Genomic DNA, 24168 nt, shown 5'->3' with positions numbered 1-24168 from the left:
ATATTTTTATAAGGTTAAGGTGCGACTTTCAGAAGCTTCGATGAGATTATTAGTAAAGCTTTGGTTTCCTCCAAAAGCGGTGCCGTCATATAGCGGCCGTCTCCATACAAATACTACGACATCCATATTTAGCCGTATTATTTAGTATGGAGACGGCCGCTATATGACGGCACCGCTATCCTAGGAAAACCGATCTTTACTTAATTTTATTATTATACTTGGTCAAGCAGATCTTGTCAGTAGAAAAAGGCGGCAAATTTGAAAAATGTAGGTGCGAAGGGATATATCGTCCCATAGAAAATTTGAGTTTCGCGCCTCTTTTTACTGACAAGATTTGCTTGACCAGCTATATTAGTCTAATTGAAATTGTTATTTTGCTACGCAATTATATTATAATACTTGTTCGTGAATGGTAAACTTCTTGTCTATGCACATGTAAAATATTTTTGTTTCTAGTAACACTTAGAAATTGAATGTCATGTCAATCAAACAAAAGTGCAGATGAGACCAACACGGGGGGCGTATCAGATTGAAATAAATCGCTAAAATAAATGCAAAATATTCGTTATACATTAATCGTCTTGTGGTTATTATGTTCAAAGAACCAGTTTAATGTTATCTTCCGACAGTAAACCTTCTGTTTGTGTTTATTACATCGGCTTTTTCGTGCGCTATAATCATTAGAGCATAAAGAATTAAACTACTGTAAACAAGAATATTTTTGTTTAAAATTGATTTGTGTCTGACAAGTTATATTATAGCTGGTACAAATGAGAGTCTGAAGTGATTGATGTTTTAACTCTCGAGTAGCGGCGCGGCGAAAAAATGGCTGATTTAATACGTGCCGTGGGGGTGCCGAACGGACCCCCTGTAATGCTAGGATCGCCGTCGACGGAGTCCGAGGACGGCGGCGGCGATCTGGCAGAGCTGGCAGCAGACCTTGAGCTGGATGAAGCAGATGGACCAAGTACTAATGGTTGGTTATTAAACATTCTATGCAAAATATGTGCTATATACAGGAGATGACTACATATATTGAAAGTAAATAAATTATAATTTAGTATACATACCTAATTGACTATAACTTATAGCTGCAATTTTATTATTATGATGTTACTTGAAAGGCATTGATGCAATTATTCAGGTGCTTAGTTCCAAATATTTAACCGCATTTAAATAAATTTAGTATTTGTATTTAGATTTGATAACAATATAAATACAAATAATTTATTGAAAAAAGTATTGTCTTATAGACTAAGAATTGTTAATAGAGATAAGTAGTTTACACATGCCTGAACTAGGATTTCCTGTGTTTCAGGCACAATAGATAAACAATGTGTAATCAATAAATACATTGAAACAACAAAACTGTTTTGCCAAGGTTTATTTAAAACACTTTCAAAGGGTGTATTTAACCATTTTTTTATGCCAAGCCAAGTGAAGCTTTTTATTATCTATTTATTAATTTGTTAACAATATTACAACTAGTGTCCTCAAATATGTGCAATATTAGACATATTATTTATATGTATGTTTACACTCAACTAGGTGAACGGCAAGCGGTGCTAGCGCCGCCTGAAACAGAATGGTACCATGGTCGCCTAGATCGGTACACCTCTGAGGAGCGGCTGTATGCTGCGGGCAAGCAAGGCAGCTATTTAGGTAAGCATTTCTAAAATTATCTGTTAGTATGTGTAATTTAACAGTGGAATCAATAATATGTAGGTAAACATAGGCTAAAATTATCTATTAGTATGTGTAATTTGACTCAGTGGCACCAATAAAATTTAAACATACAACAAGGTAATTTAAACATTTTCATAAGCTTATGAATATCTTATGTTCTCTGTATTTTCTGTGTCTTAAATGGAATAATTAAATTGTTTTTAACCACAAAAGTTTAATCTCATAAAAGAGTTTGCCTATAATTTATTGAAAAACAAAAAAAATGTATCTTTCAAATACTTTATATATTATCCGAAAAATCTGTGTTACACCATGATCCATGCACGAATGCATTTTATAAACACTTATGTGTTTATAAAATGCATGTAAGATTTCGCCATCTGTTTTATTAGTTTAAATGAAAATTAAAAATGATTTATTTAGGCATCAAAAATGCAGCTTATTACATAGTAGAAGGGTATTACATTTTTAGGAGTAAGTATTCTATTGTTAGACAGCCTAGGAATAGTGTCCTGAGCCCTAAACTAGGTAAACCTGTATTATAGGGATCAGGGAAAACTTTTTTTTATAATTATTATTTTGATACCTATTGATTTATAATTATAAAATTAAGTTCACTGATAACATAAAACATTACAATACATACTTTAACACAAAAATAACTAATGGCCTTAGTTCCTTGAATGCTTCCTTTGATGTAGGTACCATGGTAATAATCTGTGCGCTTAACAAATTATGAAGATTACTACTATTTACAATCATAATATAAGACATCATGAGATGATTGTGAGTAAGCATGTTTATCAATTTGAGTAGTTAGCTGTGTTTATTGTGCAAAGTTTTAAAACATACCTAACAGATATACCTAACTATAAAATTATGTGTAATGAAAAATCTAATTTGAATACTTATGATTAATCTGAACTTGCTGTAGGTGTGTAAGTTGTGGTCGACCTATACTCATAAAACTTTGTCAAATTACATAATACATAGTAAATAAAAAATGAAAAACTAAAACTAATATCTGTTCCTTGATGATGATTTGTGAGACCCATTTCCAGAGATTTTGCAGAGTACTTATAAAGAATATCAATCTAATATAGCAACCTCTTTACTATCTTACAATACGTCTGTTTCATAACTCAGTAGACAATGCTAACTAAATAGTAGTTCCCATGGCATGATCCCATTATTATGCAATATGAATATAAGACTGTGGGACTTCATTACATGTGGGGAAAAGATAGCGTTCAATGATAACAGGATTGGCGAAGCGTTGAACAATGTCACTTATCTTTCTTCCTTTATTTATTTTTTTAATACAAAGAATGTTATCATTATTGCAAAAGTGTACTGGGAATCAAAACATGATAATCTATCTGGGCATGCATTTAGCAACAGTCAACTCTGTTTTATAATTAGACTGATTGTCTGATTAGTGCTGTAGCTAGGCTAGGGTATATATGTATGAGCTAAGGCTAGTTTCCAATTGAACATGAAGGCATACCGCAAATCACTTTGTTCATTTGTCTATTTGCGTCTCCAATCTCCATCTCCAATAGGTATAAATTTTAGGTAAGTAACAATTTAAAAAAAATGTTTTCAGTCCGTGAAAGCGATCGCAAGCCGGGCTCGTACGTGCTGAGTTACTTGGGCCGCACTGGTATAAATCACTTCAGGTAAGAAACAATACAATTAAGTATGTGTAATGTTTGTTAAATTCTGTTCTTGTTCTTGGCGGCTGGTTCAAAAACGTTTCGATTATAATACTTCTTTTTAAGAACTGCAAATTTTCTTAAAAAGAAAGGTTTGAACAAATAAAAAGAGTATGATTCGAGTAAAATAACAGTTATTTATCACATCAGTATTTAAAATGCAATTGGTACCTACTCCATATAACAACAATTATAAATAACACAACAAAAGATCCAAAGGACAGGCAGGATAAGACCAAAGTTTATTACCTATTTAATTACCTATCATATATTTCATATCCTTGTTGTAGCTATCAACCCACATTATTACCATTTAAATCTGTCTCATTAATTATGGTATATATATCTTTGTCTACATTTAAAATGTGGTATTCGTGGTTATAGAAATAGAGACACCACTTAGAGCCAGTTGCACCAACCATCGCATTTGACGGGCTGATCAAATTCAATCACCAGTCAATTATGGAATTTCCCATACAATTAAATTTTAACCGTGACAGGCGGTTTATCGATCGGCGATCATTAGGTATATTATTATATAAGATTTCATATGACTACGATAATGATACAAATCACATTCGAAAATTTCTGTTTTGCGCTGTGGTTGACTTGTACAACCTGTTGTGTACCTGAAGGCATCAAGTCCGCCATTTGTACTTATTTTTTATCGTGCAATAAAGTTTAAAATAAATCAATACAAATAAGTCCAACTGTCTATGTAACAAAAATAATGATTATAGCTTACGTTTCCCACCAGAATAACAGCAGTATGCGGCGACTATTACATCGGGGGTCGCCAGTTCGATTCCCTGACGGAGCTGGTGGGGTTCTACAGCCACTGCTCGGACCTGCTGAAGCGAGAGCGCCTGGTGGAGCCCGTGGCGCCCCCGGAGCCCGTCAACGATAAAAAGGTAGGTACAACTTTTTCTCAAAAATGGACGGCATTGTCGACGTTGCCGGTTAAAAAATAGGTCGCGAAGTGCGTAGTTTATGGTCAGTCAAAAAAATAAAAAGTTAAAAACATTGCAGTCTCGATTTCGGGACTGCAATGTTGCATACAAACTTTTTAAAACTTTAAATGGCCATATCAAATGAAGGCATAGGTCCATTAAACAGCCAAACAGATGATCAGCGCTATTATAATGTTGGTACCGCGACTATTTAGGTGTCTCAAATAGGTTGGCGTATTTTCAGCAGAAAAATACACTTCTTTTTTTTTTTTTAAAGGCGGCAAAGCAAATCTTTTTAATGGTTTTACTTTTTTCTGTGAAAATTAGAACGTTGCTTCTGTAAAATATTTCTATTTCTTGCACCATTTTTGAGAAAAGCACTATATATGACTCGGCTGGAAGGCTACTTCCGAACCTCGACAATAATGTACTATTATTCTGGGGGTGGACTCCGACACTGTCTACAGAATTTAGCTCAGACCTTCTGGAACGTTTTTGTGTCCGTGGACGGTAGAGTACGAGTACGATTCCCACCAGCCGGGTCGTCGGAGCGCGTCTTGATCGTAATAAAGGCTCGAGTCAGAGCAGGACCACCTGTCATCGAAAAAAAAAAGTGATAACTTTATTAAGTTCTAAAATCCTTTGACTCTGATCTCTCTAGTTAAGTGCCAGTTGCACCATCCGCACTTGACAGACTGATCATCGTCACCCGGCTACGCTACATTTTATTATATGGAAATAAGAAAACTTCCATACAATAAAATTTTGCGAACTCTTTAACGATGGCAAACAGTTTGGTGCAACCGACCCTAACACTAAATAAGTATACAAAAAGTATAGTTTGTAGCTTTCTAGTAGAGCCCGAAGGCTTATCCTATTGTCTATTGTTCAGTAAAACCGCTCGTGCCACGTGCCACAACCACCTGCATAAAAAATCGCTCATTCACTTTACCCAGGTAATTGAATTACAACTCCTATGGAAATTGTAATAAGATTCAAAATTAACTAATGGATAAATATTCTGTTACGATGTGTGTAGTCAGTACTTCCGTTACTGAGTGCCGGCGAGTCGAACGCTACAGAACCAGTCTAAAATGTGTCATCGAGATGCGTAACAAAGGCGCGTTATCGGAGAGCGCACCTACACTGGTTTTTTGAGCGTTGGACTAGCCCGCGCTCAGGTGCCAAATAGAATAATGAAGATCCTTTTTTGCAGGTAAGTAGCACGTGCGGTTTTACTGAACAATGGACAATAGGATAAGCCTTCGGGCTCTACTAGAAAGCTACAAACTATATAAATAAGACATAAGAATGAAGTTTTAAACTATGTATATACTTTAACACAAGTTCGGTTTTCCCTCAACAGAGAGTGGTGGCCATTTTGCCCTACACGAAGATGCCAGACACCGACGAGCTTACCTTCCAGAAGGGTGACATATTCTTTGTGCACAACGACATGGGTGACGGGTGGCTCTGGGTCACGGCTCACAGGTAACATTGAAATTGAAAATGATTCATTTAGGTTAATGTTTTGTTTTAACAATACAGTTAACCTTTCGGACGGCAATGACCGATATATCCGCACCGTAGGTTCAACGCCAAAGACCGATTAATTGGTCACAGACCACAGAGCAACATAGACCTACGTGCATACGCATTAAGTTCAATTTCAGTTGACACTTTGGTGACGTGGCGTCAGCGTGACAGCTTTTCTGTTTGACACGGCGTCGAAAAGGTTAATGGAGTTTCCTAGTAAGTATAGTATACCTGTGGCAGGAGACCCCGCTCTTCCCAGCCAACAATTTCGTTCTAACAATTTAATTAGATAAAAATTTAACATGCTCATATTATTTTAAAAACGTGAACTTCAAATGTAATTTTAGCTTATCGATATTTCAAGATTTCATAAGCTAGCTGTTTGATTTTATCTGCATCAAACAATATTAACTTCATGTTACTAGTTTCTGTTATTTACCGAAGCTACTGAAGGCTAATTTTATTATCGCTTCCTGTGATCTTAGACGATTCGCTCAAAGCGTAAGGGAAAGCAGAACACATCCGACGTATGCAGTATGTATGTATGTACAGTCAGCTGCAATAATATGTTACACAACGAAGGCCGCAAAAATATCTGACTAGATTTTATTTGTAGAGCCTTAAGAGCATGTTACATATTTTTGCGACCTTCGAAGAGTAACATATTATTGCACTATACCTACTGATAATTAGCATCAGTCCATACAAAATACGAGCAAGATCGGACGAATTATTGTACAACAAAATACGTTTAATTTTAATCTATTTATTACGTGTTATTTTATTTCATCATCATCTTCCTCGCATTGTCCCGGCATTTTGCCACGACTCATGGGAGCCTGGGGTCCGCTTTGCAACTAATCCCAAGAATTGGCGTGGCCACTAGTTTTTACGTAAGCGACTACCATCTGACCTTCCAACCCAGATGGGAAGCTAGGCCTTATTGGGATTAATCCGGTTTCCTCACGATGTTTTCCTTCACCGAAAAGCGATTGGTAAATATTAAATGATATTTCGTACATAAGTTTCGAAAAACTCATTGTTTCGAGCCGGGGTTTGAACCCGCGGCTTCCGGATTGCAAGTCGCACGCTCTTACCGCTAGGCCACCAGCGCTTCCGTGATTACGTGATTTTATTTGATGTTTGAGAATTGCTATTGCCTTACCAGGACTGGGGAGCAAGGAATGATCTTCAGAGAGCTAGTCGAAGACCTGGATCCGTCTATAGATCCCAACACTGTGTTCTCCTGGTTCCACCCCAACTGCACTAAGAGTGAAGCGGTGGACATGCTCGTGAAAGCCGGCCCGGGGAGCTTCCTCGTCAGGCCTTCCGACAACTCCCCCGGAGACTATTCCCTGTTCTTCCACATTAACAATCAGATACAGAGGTTCAGGATTGAGAAGAAGGGGGTGCGGTATCTGATGGGAGGGAGGACGTTTGAGTGTTTGGACGCGGTCATCAATAGGTACAGGAGAGAGCAGATTGTGGAAGGACATACTTTGGGGCAACCGGTAAGTTTTTGACTGCATGCATGGCCTGCCTAGCAAGCAATTACCTTAGCCTATTTAAACACTTTAACACTCAAGGAGTATCACTGGATCTCGCGTTGTTAAAGGATCATACAATTCATATTCAATAACAGCCAGTATTTTGAATTCTAATAAACATAAACATAATTTATTTAAAAAAACACGTGTATCATGGTTACATTCATATAAATATTTTGATTTAAGGTAATCGTGACATACTTTGATAGCCTAAAATGATTAGATACCAATATTGTCACTTTCTTCTCTCATATCAATAGATATAATCAGTTACCTTTTGTTTGCCGCCGAATATCCTAGTCTGTATTTGTTTCAAAAGAAGAATGAAGGATGTATAAGCTGTTTGTTAAGGTATGGTATAGTAAGTAATCAAATTCCTATGGTTCAAGTTATGCACATATTTTGGGTAATTGTTTGTAATAATTTTGCATTGTTACCCCTAGCCTAGCGCCGTTAAAAACTATAGTCGTAATTACGCCGTTTCGTAATTTGGACTTATGCGTATCAATAACATCCTTCAGTAATAGGTATCCTTCTGAGACGTGCTTACAAGAAAAATAACTTGCAAAATACAGTCATACATTTTACTACTATATATTTTTTTAAATAGTTTTATACATTTTCATTTTAGTCATAGATGGCAGTAAAGGGTCTAGCAGGCTAAGCGAACAAGAAGTGCCCCCAACGACGGATTTTGTCGATATTTCTGGTAGTGTACTGTTAGGTCCTAAGGACCCTCCATGCTTAACATCAGACCTCGATTCTCTTTTGTTTGCGAGTTATTCAGGATAACGTAAAATAATTAGGGTATCATTGAAAGTGTCATATTTTATAAACGATTCAAGTTACATGAACCAAACAAAATTATATTTGATAACAATAAAAAAAACTACAAAATGCATATTTTTTACCAGCATCCTGTCCTTAAACTTCATTGCAAAAAATAAAAATATTTTTTTCCTTCCAATTTTTTTTTACTTTTCGCGGAGGTACACCTCCAAAAAAAATATGCATGAGTAGCCACTAATTCCCACTACATACACATATAAAAATATTTGCACAAATGTTCGTGCTTCATGTCAAAAAAAACTCCAAAAACGATTCTCCAATAAGTAGTCACTGGCATTATATGTACAGATAGAAGTACCAGTGCAGTTTGAAGATTAGTGTGTAGGTATACAAATTTTTATTACAATGTATCCGTTTGCAAGTTATTATTAATTAAGGCTAAAGTAAGTTCTTTTACATTTCAGCTAAATAATTACAAACTGGCACTGTTGACTTTAAAGCTACCTAGACACATACAAGCGGACCTTTTCTTCGAAACCTTGGAAGAGGTTGAAGTGTATTTACCAGATGAATGCATGTTCTTACATTGTGTATGCAAAACCTGTAAAAGATCCTTTGCCTCTGTAAATAGTCAATTCCAGCTTTTAGCTGATTTATACTGCCGTTTATGCACAGGTCCACTGTTTGATATAATAAATAATTAGAAAAGAGCACTGTTACCTTATTTTTTAAAGAGTCCCATTTATGGCAAAAGTGACCCTATTATGATCGTTGATGCACTCCAAATAGCTTTATTAGAAGAGTTTGTATACCTACACACTAATCTTCAAACTGCACTGGTACTTCTATCTGTACATATAATGCCAGTGACTACTTATTGGAGAATCGTTTTTGGAGTTTTTTTTGACATGAAGCACGAACATTTGTGCAAATATTTTTATATGTGTATGTAGTGGGAATTAGTGGCTACTCATGCATATTTTTTTTGGAGGTGTACCTCCGCGAAAAGTAAAAAAAAATTGGAAGGAAAAAAATATTTTTATTTTTTGCAATGAAGTTTAAGGACAGGATGCTGGTAAAAAGTATGCATTTTGTAGTTTTTTTTTATTGTTATCAAATATAATTTTGTTTAGTTCATGTAACTTGAATCGTTTATAAAATATGAGAATTCAATGATACCCTATAGTAGTTTATGCAACAGTGATATAATAAGGGTTCTTAAAATTCAAGGGTCGAAGTTACAAAACGAGACGTAGTCGAGTTTTGTAAAAAAAGACCCGAGAATTTTAAGAACCAATTATGAGCTGTTGCATACATTACTTTTTCTATGACAGCTGCAGCAAAAAAAAAAGTTATTATTAAAAAAAAAGAGTTATTATTAAAAAAAAGAGTTATTATTTAAAAAAAATTGAGTTATTATTTAAAAAAAAAAGAGTTATTATTGTAAATGAAAACATACCTCTTTCAATCAAGATGATCGGAACTTGTATCTTTAAAAAAAATAAAGCAGTTGTATTATACTCATAAGATGACTGCTAGCAGTCATCTTATGAGCCTATAGACAAATCATTCAAATGACATTGCTTTAGATATCACTGTCAGTCATTTAATTGACACATTTAAGTGCTGGAGTAGAAAAATTATTTTACGTTATCCTGAATAACTCGCAAACAAAAGAGAATCGAGTTCTGATGTTTGCCTATACTAGAGTAGTACTTTGTTTATCTAAACTTGATTAGTAGATGCAACTACACCTATATAAATAAATAAATAAATATTATTATCCAACAGCTAATCGCCGAAGGCCACGTGATCGAGCCTCAGCAGACTACCACCGGCGCGGCGGCCGAGAAGATATACGCCACGCTGCGCGAGTGCCGAGACCAGATAGGGCTCAAGAAAATGAAAGGCATCAAGCACCAGGGATACCTCAACAAGAAGTCAGATAAGGTCATTGTGGCTGAAATTTACTGTATACCAGCGGTCGGCAACCTTTTAGCAGCCAAGGGCCACATAGTAGTGAACGAAGTTGACGCGGGCAATACTTTGTTAATTGACTTTATCAGACATTGTCGTTTGTCAATATTACATACAAAATAGCCAGGGAGGCTCGCGGGCCGCATGCCGCAGGTTGCCGACCGCTGCTGTATACGAAAGAGTTGTATTTATAGTTAGACGGAACAGTTTAACGATGTCGACAGTTGAACCAAAGATAATTTGAAATAGAGGCGGATTGTCAAATTGTGCAATCTTTTTGAGCGATGGCGCCATAACCTTTGGCCTACTGTCAAGTAGATGACGTTAATTTCAATTTTTACAAATTAACACATATCAGTGAAGGAATAAGGATCAAAGTCAAATGGCGTTTTAACAGTTTTAATCTTCTGTTGAAAGATGGCAGTAAATGTACTGTGGCTACATATTTTACCATGTCAGTAACTCTCTATACACTCTATTCTCTTTGGTTCAGCACGGTCGCATTATTATCGCTTGTCACCATGCCTGTTCTAACAAGTATGTATATGTAAGTGCTAAAGTGATGGGCATAGTGACTGGCGATAAAAATGGAACCATGCTGCGCCCGATGGTCACATGTTCTTCCAAATAACCATTTCTTTTTCGACAGGGCGCTAAAAAGTGGAAGGCCCTGTACTTCGTGCTGCTGCAGGAGGGCACCGACACGCATCTGTATTTCTACGACTCGCCGAAGCGGACCAAGCCGAAGGGGCTGATCGATCTGTCGTGCGCGTATCTGTACCAGGTATTTACTTCTTTGGGACAAAATATCTACTTGTTTTTGTTGTTTTGACAAGCTTTTTTATTAACTTGCAATGTACCTATGTATGTATGTAACTATGTTTGTACGGATCAAATCTTGCAAGTTAAATTTGACCCATTTTCCGACTTGAATGAAGCTGAATATTTGCATACATATGTAAGTCGGGTGATAATGCAATATTATGGTACCATCGAGCTGATCTGATGATGGAGACAGGAGGTGGCCATAGGGACTCTGTGATAAAACAACTCAAACTGATTGTGTTTGGGGTTTTTAGAATTGTCTCGATGAGTATTAGTTGTCTGTGGAAAAAAAGTACAGGCAGCAATAAAAAGCTTGTACCAAAACTTATTTTTTTTCCAAACACTTATTTAGTATTTTGGTGATACAGGTAATTTGATTTTATGTCAAAGTCTTAGACATTTTAATTTTTTCTGATGATCAGTATACAAAGTTTTCTGCGTTGTTAGTAGATCCATGCCAGTTATGAAAATTAATATTAAATAGACATGTATTGTCTGGTATTAACTCCAAAAAGGCCGTAGTTGGGTTAAAGTTTTTTACTGGTTACGGTGGTTACAGAAAGGAATTTTTTAACAGGTGCACGAGTCTCTGTGGGACCGGGCGTTCTGCTTCCAGCTGGTGGAGCGCGCGCTGCCGTGCCTGTCCACGCACACGTTCCTGGCCGCCAACAGCGCGCCCGACGAGCGCGCCTGGCTCGACGCGCTGCGCCCGCTGTGCGTGCAGCAGGCGCGCCACCAGTGCAAGGTCACTATACCAGTATACAGTCAGGTGCACGAGTCTCTGGGACCGGGCGTTCTGCTTCCAGCTGGTGGAGCGCGCGCTGCCGTGCCTGTCCACGCACACGTTCCTGGCCGCCAACAGCGCGCCCGACGAGCGCGCCTGGCTCGACGCGCTGCGCCCGCTGTGCGTGCAGCAGGCGCGCCACCAGTGCAAGGTCACTATACCAGTATACAGTCAGGTGCACGAGTCTCTGGGACCGGGCGTTCTGCTTCCAGCTGGTGGAGCGCGCGCTGCCGTGCCTGTCCACGCACACGTTCCTGGCCGCCAACAGCGCGCCCGACGAGCGCGCCTGGCTCGACGCGCTGCGCCCGCTGTGCGTGCAGCAGGCGCGCCACCAGTGCAAGGTCACTATACCAGTATACAGTCAGGTGCACGAGTCTCTGGGACCGGGCGTTCTGCTTCCAGCTGGTGGAGCGCGCGCTGCCGTGCCTGTCCACGCACACGTTCCTGGCCGCCAACAGCGCGCCCGACGAGCGCGCCTGGCTCGACGCGCTGCGCCCGCTGTGCGTGCAGCAGGCGCGCCACCAGTGCAAGGTCACTATACCAGTATACAGTCAGGTGCACGAGTCTCTGGGACCGGGCGTTCTGCTTCCAGCTGGTGGAGCGCGCGCTGCCGTGCCTGTCCACGCACACGTTCCTGGCCGCCAACAGCGCGCCCGACGAGCGCGCCTGGCTCGACGCGCTGCGCCCGCTGTGCGTGCAGCAGGCGCGCCACCAGTGCAAGGTCACTATACCGGTGTACACCGATTTATACCGTGTAATCCAACTTCGAACAAAAAAAAAATAACGGGTTGCACTCCGGGAGTGCCGGCAGAAGTGAAAACTCAATGACATCTTACGTCCTACGTCTTACGCTCTCGCGAGTTTAACATTTTTTCCCCATCACAAAAAGTGCACAGCGCCGCTAAACAAGTTTTCACTTCGAAAAAAAAAGAGCACATCTCGGGTAAAAACAAGTGACGACGCGACAGATTTAAGCAGGTTTTCTAGAAAGGCGCCCGGACGGACCGTCGTGCGCAAGCAAATGTGTTTTAGATCTTGAATTTCGAACGAAAATTGTAAATTATTCGAAGTTGGACTACTGGGTCCAAAAGACACCTTTCTTATAGGTACTGTAACTATACTCCGTATAAAGACCGGAGCCGTATTCGATATATATGATCGGACGAAATCGGCCCGTCGGCTGGGTCTGCAATTAAAATCACAATATTTATACTTATTATTAGAACACAAATAATTCACATTTTTACTATTTCAATACTTTTCTTATTATTCTATTTTAAGACCCAGGAACAGGGACAGTGTTATTGGATTTAAATAAATAAATAAATATTATAGGACATTCTTACACAGATTGACTAAGTCACACAGTAAGCTCAAGAAAGCTTGTGTTGTGGGTACTCAGACACTCCGATACAAATAGACCGTGGTTTTGGCATTGGCAGGCAGTTAACGTTAGTATACTCCCCCCCGGCCAGGTGGCGCGCGTGGTGTGGCTGCGGCTGCTGCGCGTGCGCTGCCTGACGGCGCACCGGCTGCCCGCGCGCCTGGCGCCGCGCCCGCACCTGCGCCTGGCGCTCGGCGCCGCGCCCGTCGCGCGCACCCGCCCCCGCCCCTCGCCCGACCCGCACTGGGACGACGAGTTCGTCTTCGAGTGAGTGCCCTTAACCTTTTGGACGCCGATGACCGGTATATACCAGGGATGTTGCGGATGCCGATTTTTCGACATCCGCGGATGCGGATGCGGATGCGGATTTTTAAAGACTCACATCCGCGGATGCGGATGCGGATGTCAAGATAGTACCATAAAAAACGTCAAATATTACATTTTAGTAATTTTTATTTCGAAAAATCGGCCAAGTGCGAGTCGGAGTCGCGTTCCAAGGGTTCCGTAAATTAAGTCTCACTCACGCTTGACTGCTCATTTCTAATAGGTTTTTTGGTTAATGACTAAATTACCTAGCAGTCTAGCACTTACGCCGATGCTAAGACGATCTTGTACCGACCTGTTCCACATCCGCATCCGCATTAAATCCGCATCGATTTTATGCGGATGCGGATGCGGATGTTGAAAATAATGCAGAAGTTCCGCGGTTGCGGATGCGGATGCGGATGCGGATATTCGCAACATCCCTGGTATATACGCACCGCAGGTTCAACGCCGAAGACCGATTAAGGGGCATTACACGAGAATGTCGCTTACGTAACGCTTTCGCCTTGTATGGCAGCTACCTTAATCGAATCCCTAAAGTTCTAGATTATACTGCCAATTTTTTAGCCGAGTCGTGAAATATTAACAGACCCAATATAGCTTACTCAGCATTTTCAGAAGTATTAGAATAATGTCGTTACGTAAGCGACATTCTCGTGGAATGCCCCTTAATCGGTCACAGAACACAGAGCGACATCGATCTACGTGCATATACATAAAATTCGACTTCAGTTTTGACACTTCAATGATGTGGCGTCTGAGTGACAGCTTTTGTGTTTGACACGGCGTGGAAAAGATTAAGCCTTGGAGTCTAGTCCAAATGCTAACCAAAAATCGTCTTTATGCTTTTAAATTCAGAATTACATTATGATCCTTTCGGATATTGCTTCTGTGGAACTGTATCCGCGACCGACTACGCACTGCACGCTACGTTGCGACAGGCGGCTGACATCCTATACGCTGCTTGATCTTGTCATAGTGGCAGGTTGACCGCTATAGTCCGTTTTTTTAGCATTAGAAAGAACTTGAAAGAAGGTAAGCGATTTTCACATGTCTTTTAATTAAAACACTTTTTAAAAATCAATAACTATTACTTATGAAAGCAGAAGACTATAAAAGATCGTATTAGATTCATAATTGTTACATATTTACCGTACCTTATTTTTAAAATGTGTTTTTCAATTAAAAGACACATCAAGATTGTTTACCTTATTTCTAATGCTAAAAAAACGAACTATAGGGTGTACACACTCTTAGATGTATTTATTCGTATATCAAGTTCATTTTCAAGTCCGCAACTATTATTTTTACAAAGTTACCTGTAGTTGTTACAAAGTTAGTTGTAGGTTTACCGTACGTAATGTTTTTTTATTTACAGTGACGTGCCTCCAGATGTGACGTCATTCACGATCACTGTTCACAACACGGGAAAAAGGGGAAAAGAATCCGAGGTAAAACATAATTATGAAACTCACGAGCAATATACAAAACAAAATGAAATAATTTTTTTTTTCTTGCTTCACGTATAATAGGGCTGCACTCAATCTTATACCTTGTTTCACTCCTAATTTCACTGCAACCTAATCCTAGTAGACCTGATTTTATTTAGAACCTTGTGACCTTCAATCAAACAATTATATGTTGAAATCTTTAGTATCAAATGTATTTGTCGGCGGCCGATCGTAAGATCAGGCAGATCGTAATGTTCCTGTGTAATGTTTTGACGATAGTGACATTAAACCAATATATAGGTAAGATAGGTTCGTTAGGTTGCTTTAGATGCCCGAAGGGAAAACTGCCCAGAAATAGGGCCTGCCTCAGTCGACTCAGGGAACGGGTCAAAGATTTTCACGTTTCACGATATGCCTAGGAATTTCACGATATGCCTGATCTTACGATCGGCCGCCGACATATCAATAACCACCCTTTTAGGTAGCGGAGCTAACCATAGAACTGGCAAACCTGGCCAACGGAGAAGAGATCGAAGAGTGGTATCCACTGGCAGGAATGACTCCTATTGGTGAATGGGGCTCCCTGAGGCTACGTATTAGGTAAGATCTTTAAAATTACAACTATATTTTTAGAGGCACAAGTCGTATTATAGATACACTTTAATTCGATATAAGTACTCATTACTGGGCATACGTTTCTCCAATCTTCACAAACTCATTCTTATCTCTATTCAGCCCGACTAATATCGTTCACATTATGATAGTTCTTTGTAATTTTGATTTTGTACACTCGTCTGTTTGAGCCTTTGAACGCCACGCCTATCGATTACCTCGGAATGCACGAAGGTTGATATTGGGCTGTAACAGCGCGCGTTAGTTGACGTCTTCGGCAGTCACGAACATGTGTAGGTTGGTGGTAAGAAATACTGAAGGCATTTCGTAGTTTATTTTTATGACGTACAGCGCGTAAATAATGTTTTTTTTTTTGTATAGGTACATGCAAGAACTGGTAATGCCTCGTGAGGAATACAATCCGTTGCGTCAACTGCTATTAGAACCCGGCTTGCCTGCAGTTAAGGCCCTAGCTGATCTATGCCGCACGGACCGACAGCCGCTCGCCACATGTAAGTTTATATAACTTTACTTACTATAATCATAGTCTGCCCCTTTCTTTTATCTTAGTGTAAAGCCTGAATGGACGCTCGAGTTGGGCGTGCAGCGGGGCGGGGCGTGCGGGAGACTTAACGTTTATACAGGTGTAGCCTCAGCTATTTTTTTTTCCTTACTTCGCGCGGGCGCGCTTATTATTGACATGTAGCTTTTATTAAAAAAATAAATCTGGTCTGTTTTACCATTGTCACAATTGACACTTGACAATGGTATTGATGCTAAGTAAGTACCGTCGTTATTTGTCGTCTCGGATAGGCCAGGAAGTTGTCAGTGTTAGCTGACGATTGTCAGTTAACTGAAATAGGCGTTAGGCGCTTGGTGGCTGTCAGCGCCAAAGAATAAGCAAGAATTCGGGAGCGATATACCAGTCGGTTTTGGCTTACCATACTAAACTTCAAGTCAGATTTGAAGGACTTTGAACCTCATTATAATAGGGTAGATGACAAATTTTCATTAATGGTATCAATCAATCAGGTTTGTTTTTAGGATCAAATGTCTATATGGGACCCATTGCATTAAAGCAATACAAAAGTCAGAAATGATAGTCAAAGTACGACAGTCGTACTTCACTCGCGAAACGCCCCTAACAAATCGCTATGTGAACGTGACGTCAAGGTCACTGAGATAGCATCTTGAAATATGAACAAAAGAAGAAAATTGCATTTTAGTCGGTGAAATATTGCGTTTATGTGTATAGTTGCTATACAATCTTTTTTTGGATAAAATGCGAGGAATCGAATGGTATCCTTACTTATTTCGTTTTTGAAAGTTAAAAAAAAACTTAAACTTTGAAACTTTCAGTTCAGGTGCTGTATTTTTGTATTATTTCCATATATTTTTTTAATATCCACAATATTGTGATAAATTGCTTATTTGCTATCTATTTTACTATGCATGGAAGAAGAGGAAACAACAAAACACATACTCCTAGACTGCAAACAGGTAGAAACATACAGGAACAAATACCTAGGAACTCCGAGCACACTAAAAGAGGCAGTCAGCAACCTGAAAACACTGCTAGGTTTCATGGAGGAGCTGGGGTGGTTAGAGTAGCGCCACCTCGTTTCACGCAAAATAGGCACAATGGTTGTCGATTTGCGGAAAATGCCCAGAAACACTAACTCTATTTTACTAGATTTGGTTATAAAATTCAACATGTGTCATCATCCGTTTTTGTCGGCAGCGCTGCTGCACTCGTTCACGGAGTGCGGGCGCGGCGCGGAGCTGGCGCGCGAGCTGGCGGGCGCGGAGGTGGCGCGCGAGTGCGACCACCGCACCATGTTCCGCGGCGCCTCGCTCGCCACCGCCGTCGCCGACGAGTTCATGCGCGCGCAGTGCAAGCCCTTCCTGCAGGTCACTATACGACCTACTACATCATTCTATCTATTAACTATCTGTCCCTATATTATTTACTGACAAACTGGTTTGACCAACTATATCGTCATTTTCTCTAAAATAGACATGGAGCGTACATTGCGTGATGAATAGCAATGGAAAATAATTTAAATGTGCAATTGACCGATATTGCCAAAGGTCAACGTTAAATATGGGGCCGGCAACTATCTTAAAGAAATCTGTAAAACATTTCATACGATCCACACATGAGATTAACTATTGCTTTAGATCCCTTTCTGTGGTCACTTAATACTGTTAGAACGATTACCATAATATATTTCTTTTTACTAGACGCTTGATTGAAAGTTAAACTGTATTGACACGTATCCTGGTCACGGCACCAAATTGTAAAAATGAAATCTAATAAACTTTAGTATGTTAAGCTTAAGGGCCGGTTTACACATTAACTAGTGTTAAGTGCGCGTTCATACATTTGGTACTTGCGTTTAGTAGCAGTTGTATGTCCTCGCACTTAACACTAATCAATGTAAAAGTTTTGGTTTATTTTATATTTTTTATGTGTATTTTAATTGGTTGCCCTGAAAACCAGCGCCATGTCTAAGGACATTAGTCATCGGCATATGCTGAGTGGCATCCATTTTGGTGTCTTGTACCAGAATAAGATGTATTATAGGTTAAGCATGTATTTCAACACCAAATAAACCATTTCTATTCTATTCTATTCTATTCTAAAAACAGGCCATAAGCTAGGTTGTTATCGGTTGTTGAAATTGAATTGTCTCCTGAACAAATATTATGAGATACGATTCAGTCCCTTGTTATGTTAATCTTATTTATATCTCTTTATATTTCAGGCAGCTATATCAGAAACAGTTCAGAAGTTAACCAATGAAACCAAGCAGTCCGCAGAACTGAACCCCACTAAAATGGACTCGCCAGAAGACGCGTGTGCCAACGCGGAATACCTCCTTCAGGTTCTGGATCAGGTAATTGAATTCAAATGATAATTATTTTATTAAACACATTGAATATACAGTTAAATAAAATGTGACTTATTTTAATCAATAATTGCTTAGTTTGTTAAAGGGAGTATAAACTAGCAACGTGTTTCATAAATATGCATCTGATGCGTCTTCCACTTTTTATGTGCAGTGTCTAATACAGTGGTTCTAACCTTTCTCTGGTTAACTATTTGGAACTAAATAGAGTCTCTGCGGAAAGAGAAATTCGTGGAATGTATGGGGCCCAATACATTCCACGACTCTTCCCTTTCCGAACAGACTCTACCTGACAAATAAGTCTACAAAGGATTGTTATGTTTATAACTTTACAGATCATTTCAAGTTCTTCCATGAACCACTAGTGGCCTACAGACACAGACAAGACATCCTCTAGACTGAGCATAGTAACGCTACCCCCTCTGCCACTCATACGGTAGATTTACTCCATCTTCGAGTCAATCCCGTGCCGTGATTGGTCCGTGTCTTTGAACGGACCAATCACGGCACGGGATTCGCTCACCTCGTCCCCCCGCACCCCCGTATTTTTGGCAGCATCGGTTTTATGAAGTAATTGCTCTAAACTCAGTCTAGAGGATTCCTAGTCTATGCCTACAGACTACTGGTTAAGAACCACTCGTCTAACGGATGTTCGTGTTTCAGATAACACACTCGATATTCATGTCGCACGAGACATGTCCACGGCCCGTGCGCTACCTGTGTGGGTGTCTGCAGCGTGCTGCGATGGCCAAGTGGCCCAACGAGAGATTCGTGCGCACACGGGTTGTATCAGGTATTCTATGATATTACTGAATTTTTAACAAATATTTGGTCCGATGGTTGACTGGTAGAGAATTCATTGTTTTTGTGTTTTGTGCAATAAATTATGTTCTAAAAAAGCGCCCCGACTTTTCTAAGTCTCCGATCTCTATACGGCAGCTTAACACATTCATTGCCGCCCAGCCAAACAAGACATCCGCGCCAGGCCACAAAAATTTCGTCATATAAAGCTGTAGTACCACGATCCCGACTATCGTTTCGTCCGGCCTGGGAACGAAATCATAAAATAATAAAATACCCGATAGTCAGGTTTTCGGCACTGAATGTGTTAACGTTAACGCTGTTGCTGACAGCGTCAACTGCCGATAATTCATGTTTTTAGGGCCGTTAATATAAGGAATATCTTGCGAAAGGGACACAACATTTTTACGTGTGGGCCACATGTGCTCAATAAACGTCCAAGTACAGATTTAAATGATTCACGGTTAGTTTCACTAGACTTATATTGACCGAGATATTACCTTTTATATTGGTTCATATCCCGGTCAATATAAGTCTAGTGAAACGTCCAAGCGACAATATAACTTATCGTGCGTGTGTCCAGGGTTCATATTCCTGCGGCTGATCTGCCGCGCGCTGGTGGAGCCGCGCGCGTGGGGGCTGGTGGCGGCGGCGCCGTCGCCGCACGCGCAGCGCTCGCTCGTCATGGTCGCCAAGTGCCTGCAGAACCTGGCCAACCTCGTCGAGTTCGGCGCTAAGGTAAACAAACCACATAGATATATACTGGATCAACCAAATCTTGTCAGTAGTAAAAGGCGGCAAATTTGAAAAATCGCGGGTTAGCAACACTGTGTTCGAATAATTCCAAAATCGCGTGTCATCTGTGTGTTATCTGTGGAATGTGGATCGTGAATGACAGCCATCATCTTATTGTTTACATTCTGAATCGTTTCTATTTCAAGAGAAATTTCTGCTGTCACCATTAAATACCAAGATTATGCATGACCTCAAGCAAAGCTAAGGTGCCTACAATGTACAATCATGCTCGTTGACGGTAAACATTACTAAAATTTGAGGTTATGATAATTCACTCGAACTGACGTATGAAGGGAGGAAAAATAAATACATTTTGGTTCGATGTACATTGCTGCTTTTCTTAGCGCAATTCTGCTCTTTAAGTGTTACATGGTGTTACCCTACTTTAATTTGCAGTACATTGCTACTGACAAGATTTGCTTGACGCACTATAATTAGACCACATAGAAACGTCTGCGAACGATGCTATTAAGCTTAGAATAAAGGACCATGGGCAACTTTGTATGGAGCCTGGACCCAACGCCAACAGAAATGAGAGTAAGGTAATAGATAGGTAGTTCTATGTACTTCATTTTTTTCTATGGGCACCAATCGGAATTCCATTGCAGAACCGAGATATTGGTATTTTAGCCAAAATGACGTCACCCTTATTACCTAGGCAATAAAGTCCAGGTAAATAAATTAATTGCTGCAGGGTAGATGTTCGCGCACCGCCGGGCGAGCACACCGAATGATTTGCCGCGCTCGCCCGGCGGTGGACTCTATTGCCTAGGTAATAAGGGTGACGACATTTTGACTAAAATACCAAATTCTCAGTTCTGCAATGGAATTCCGCTTGGTGCCCATAGAACGAAATGAAGTACAGAAAAATACCTATCTAATGACCTAACTCTCAACTCTGTTGGTTTTGGGGCAATTTTGACGCATAGTCCTTTATAAGTGGAAAAATTACTGTCTTGGGTGTGACTTGAACTCACGGCCTCTGGATCGATACACCAGCGCTCTGCCGTTTGAGCCACCAAGACCTCATCCGTCATCCATAGCCAGCAAATCATTCCACCATATACATGGGTCAAGGGCACCCTAGCGACATGGATCTATGACAGTGCGCATTGGAGGGTTAACCTTGTGATACGAATCGAAAATATTGTCATAATCATAACGTTGACATTTCACGCGGATAAGCTGCCCGTCGCAGTTTGCGCTCAGTCTGTTGCACGTTGGGAAGTCTGGAATTTGTGAACTGGAAATTTGCGAAATACGGTTTTCGCGGTTGCCCCTCTGAATTGGAAAATTAAAGTTGACATTCACATCTCGCGCCAATATACGTGAGGCATATATAAGTACTGCCCCCCTACGGTTCACGAGCGCACTCTATAGAAGGATCGTCTTTAAATCCGCATCCTGTTAAACAGCTTACCTAACCTAACCTTTACCAATGGAAGCTAAAAGTGTATTCAATAACTTAATTTATGCTTCATACCTACTTTTTTGTATACTCTGCCTAAAATTAGATAGCCAGAGTAATCAGCAATACTATTAGCTTAGCAACTTTACATACAACTTCTATGCAGGGGGGTACGAGGTACGAAGGACCCTGGATATATCTAGTTTTGCTAAAGCGTTTTTAATAACATATTCTTGATATACGTGTTCTAGGAACCATACATGGAAGTAGTGAACCCCTTCATACTGAAGAATAAGGAGCGGATGGTAGTGTTCCTCGACCAGCTGAGCAACATGCAGGAGCCTGGAAACGCGCCGCCCAGCTCCAACAACAACCTTGATATCGGTAAGTAATACTGATTACGGTCAGACTAGTGAAAACGCCAGCTGGTGGCCTAGCGGTAAGTGCGTGCCAATGAGTTTTTCAGAACTTATGTACGAAATATCATTTGATATTTACCAGTCGCATTTCGGTGAAGGAAAACATCGTGAGGAAACCGGACTAATCCCCCTCTGTGTTGGAAAGTCTGGCAGTCGGTTTCGTAAAAACTAGAGCCCCACTAGTGCGGACCCCAGGCCGAGCCGTGGCAAAATGCCGGGATGACGCGAGAAAGATGATGATCAGTGAAAACGCCAGCAGAAATGTTTGAAATGATTAAATCTAGAAATTCTCTAAGTCAAAACTTGTATGTATGACAAAATGCTAATGTAAAATAACTTAGCTCGGTTGTTTGCTATGTAAATACACAGCAATATGGAAAGTCCAGGTGATAATGACAGAAGTTAAGTGTACATTATGTTTCTTCGAAAGATTTCTCATTCTCCTAGTCATGAAATAAGCTAACCCTTTAATGTCAGTAATTTTTCAAGTCATCGTTCGTTAGCTCAGTTATATTCCCCTCTTTCGTAAGATTTCCCCTTAAGATTCCTCTAAACGCATAGTTCAATACTGTTTGAGGAATGTGCCTTTGGACCCTAATATTACTAATAATAACCAACATTCTTCCACCAGCTAAAGAGCTAGCGACGCTGCACCACATCTGCGTGTCGCACCTGGCGGAGCTGCAGACGCTGGCCAAGACGCAGCCCGCCATCAGGAAGCTGGTCACCGTCACGGAGATGCTCACCAAACACAAGCACAAGTACTTGGAGATGATCAGATAGGACGCGTCACGTGACACAGGTAAATGTCCACCAGCTAAAGAGCTGGCCACGCTGCACCACATCTGCGTGTCGCACCTGGCGGAGCTACAGACGCTGGCCAAGACGCAGCCCGCCATCAGGAAGCTGGTCACCGTCACGGAGATGCTCACCAAACACAAGCACAAGTACTTGGAGATGATCAGATAGGACGCGTCACGTGACACAGGTAAATGTCCACCAGCTAAAGAGCTGGCCACGCTGCACCACATCTGCGTGTCGCACCTGGCGGAGCTACAGACGCTGGCCAAGACGCAGCCCGCCATCAGGAAGCTGGTCACCGTCACGGAGATGCTCACCAAACACAAGCACAAGTACTTGGAGATGATCAGATAGGACGCGTCACGTGACACAGGTAAATGTCCACCAGCTAAAGAGCTGGCCACGCTGCACCACATCTGCGTGTCGCACCTGGCGGAGCTGCAGACGCTGGCCAAGACGCAGCCCGCCATCAGGAAGCTGGTCACCGTCACGGAGATGCTCACCAAACACAAGCACAAGTACTTTGAGATGATCAGATAGGACGCGTCACGTGACACAGGTAAATGTCCACCAGCTAAAGATGCTCACCAAACACAAGCACAAGTACTTGGAGATGATCAGATAGGACGTGTCACGTGACACAGGTGGGTCCTCACCGTGAGGCTGATTCTGAGTAGTATCATTTAATTCGCTCAGAATTTAGCATTATAGGGATGGGAAAGGTCTTAAGGACGTAAAGAAAAAGTCACCAATCTCCCCAGTGACCGAAGCCAGAATTAAACCTGCGTCTTCAGCTTATGAGGCTAATGCCATTACCTCTAGGCCTCTAGGGTTTGATTTCGCCCTCAGCCACTGGAGGGGTTGGTACAGGTCTCTAGTATATGACTTCTATTTCACTTTATGATCATTCCATTTATTTCCAAGTGGAAAACTAGTGGAACCATAACCAGAGGAGACTGTGGACATATTTACCAAACTGAAATAAATGTCATATGCGAAAGAAAAGGTGACGTAGGCGTCCTCTGCAATCGCAGCAGATGCCTGAACCGCTTGGCAAACCAAATATAACGAAAATATCAAATGTTTACGTAACCTTAAAATTTAGTAAATGTTTTGAAGTGAAAACTTCTTTAGCGGCGCTGTGCACTTTTTGTGATGGGGAAAAAATGTTAAACTCGCGACAGGTCACGTGACCGTAAGATTCGTAAGACGTAAGACGGACACGTGACCTGATCGAAAAACTGTTACAATGTCATTGAATTTTCACTTCTGCCGGCACTCCCGGAGTGCAACCCGTTGGTTTTTTGTATAATCTACTTTTAATTTCAGGGTAAACACTACTAGGCCGAAGAATCACACGGCATCTCCGGAAAGACTAAACCGACTAAAGAGTTAGTCGCACAAGCGTAGTCAGGTTTTACGTTTACGTTTAGTCATTAGCGTTTAGTTTGC

General features: G+C 40.7%; 1 protein-coding gene across 1 annotated transcript; it reads left to right on the top strand.

The window, feature by feature from the left end:
* Positions 1-506: 506 nt before the first annotated feature.
* LOC134656430 (ras GTPase-activating protein 1) lies at positions 507-22727 on the top strand. Its single transcript, XM_063511960.1, has 19 exons — positions 507-976; positions 1549-1662; positions 3293-3365; positions 4159-4312; positions 5718-5842; positions 7056-7398; positions 10015-10173; positions 10850-10984; positions 11603-11770; positions 13285-13460; positions 14896-14968; positions 15450-15568; positions 15962-16092; positions 17322-17491; positions 18349-18480; positions 19156-19285; positions 19877-20031; positions 21748-21880; positions 22547-22727. Exons 1-19 carry the CDS (start codon positions 826-828, stop codon positions 22696-22698), a joined length of 2793 nt encoding a protein of 930 aa, XP_063368030.1. The 5' UTR covers positions 507-825; the 3' UTR covers positions 22699-22727.
* The last annotated feature ends 1441 nt before the right edge of the window (positions 22728-24168 follow it).

This window comes from Cydia amplana, chromosome 18, assembly GCF_948474715.1.
Source record: "Cydia amplana chromosome 18, ilCydAmpl1.1, whole genome shotgun sequence".
NCBI lineage: Eukaryota > Metazoa > Arthropoda > Insecta > Lepidoptera > Tortricidae > Cydia > Cydia amplana.
This window is presented reverse-complemented; position numbering and strand designations above follow the sequence as displayed.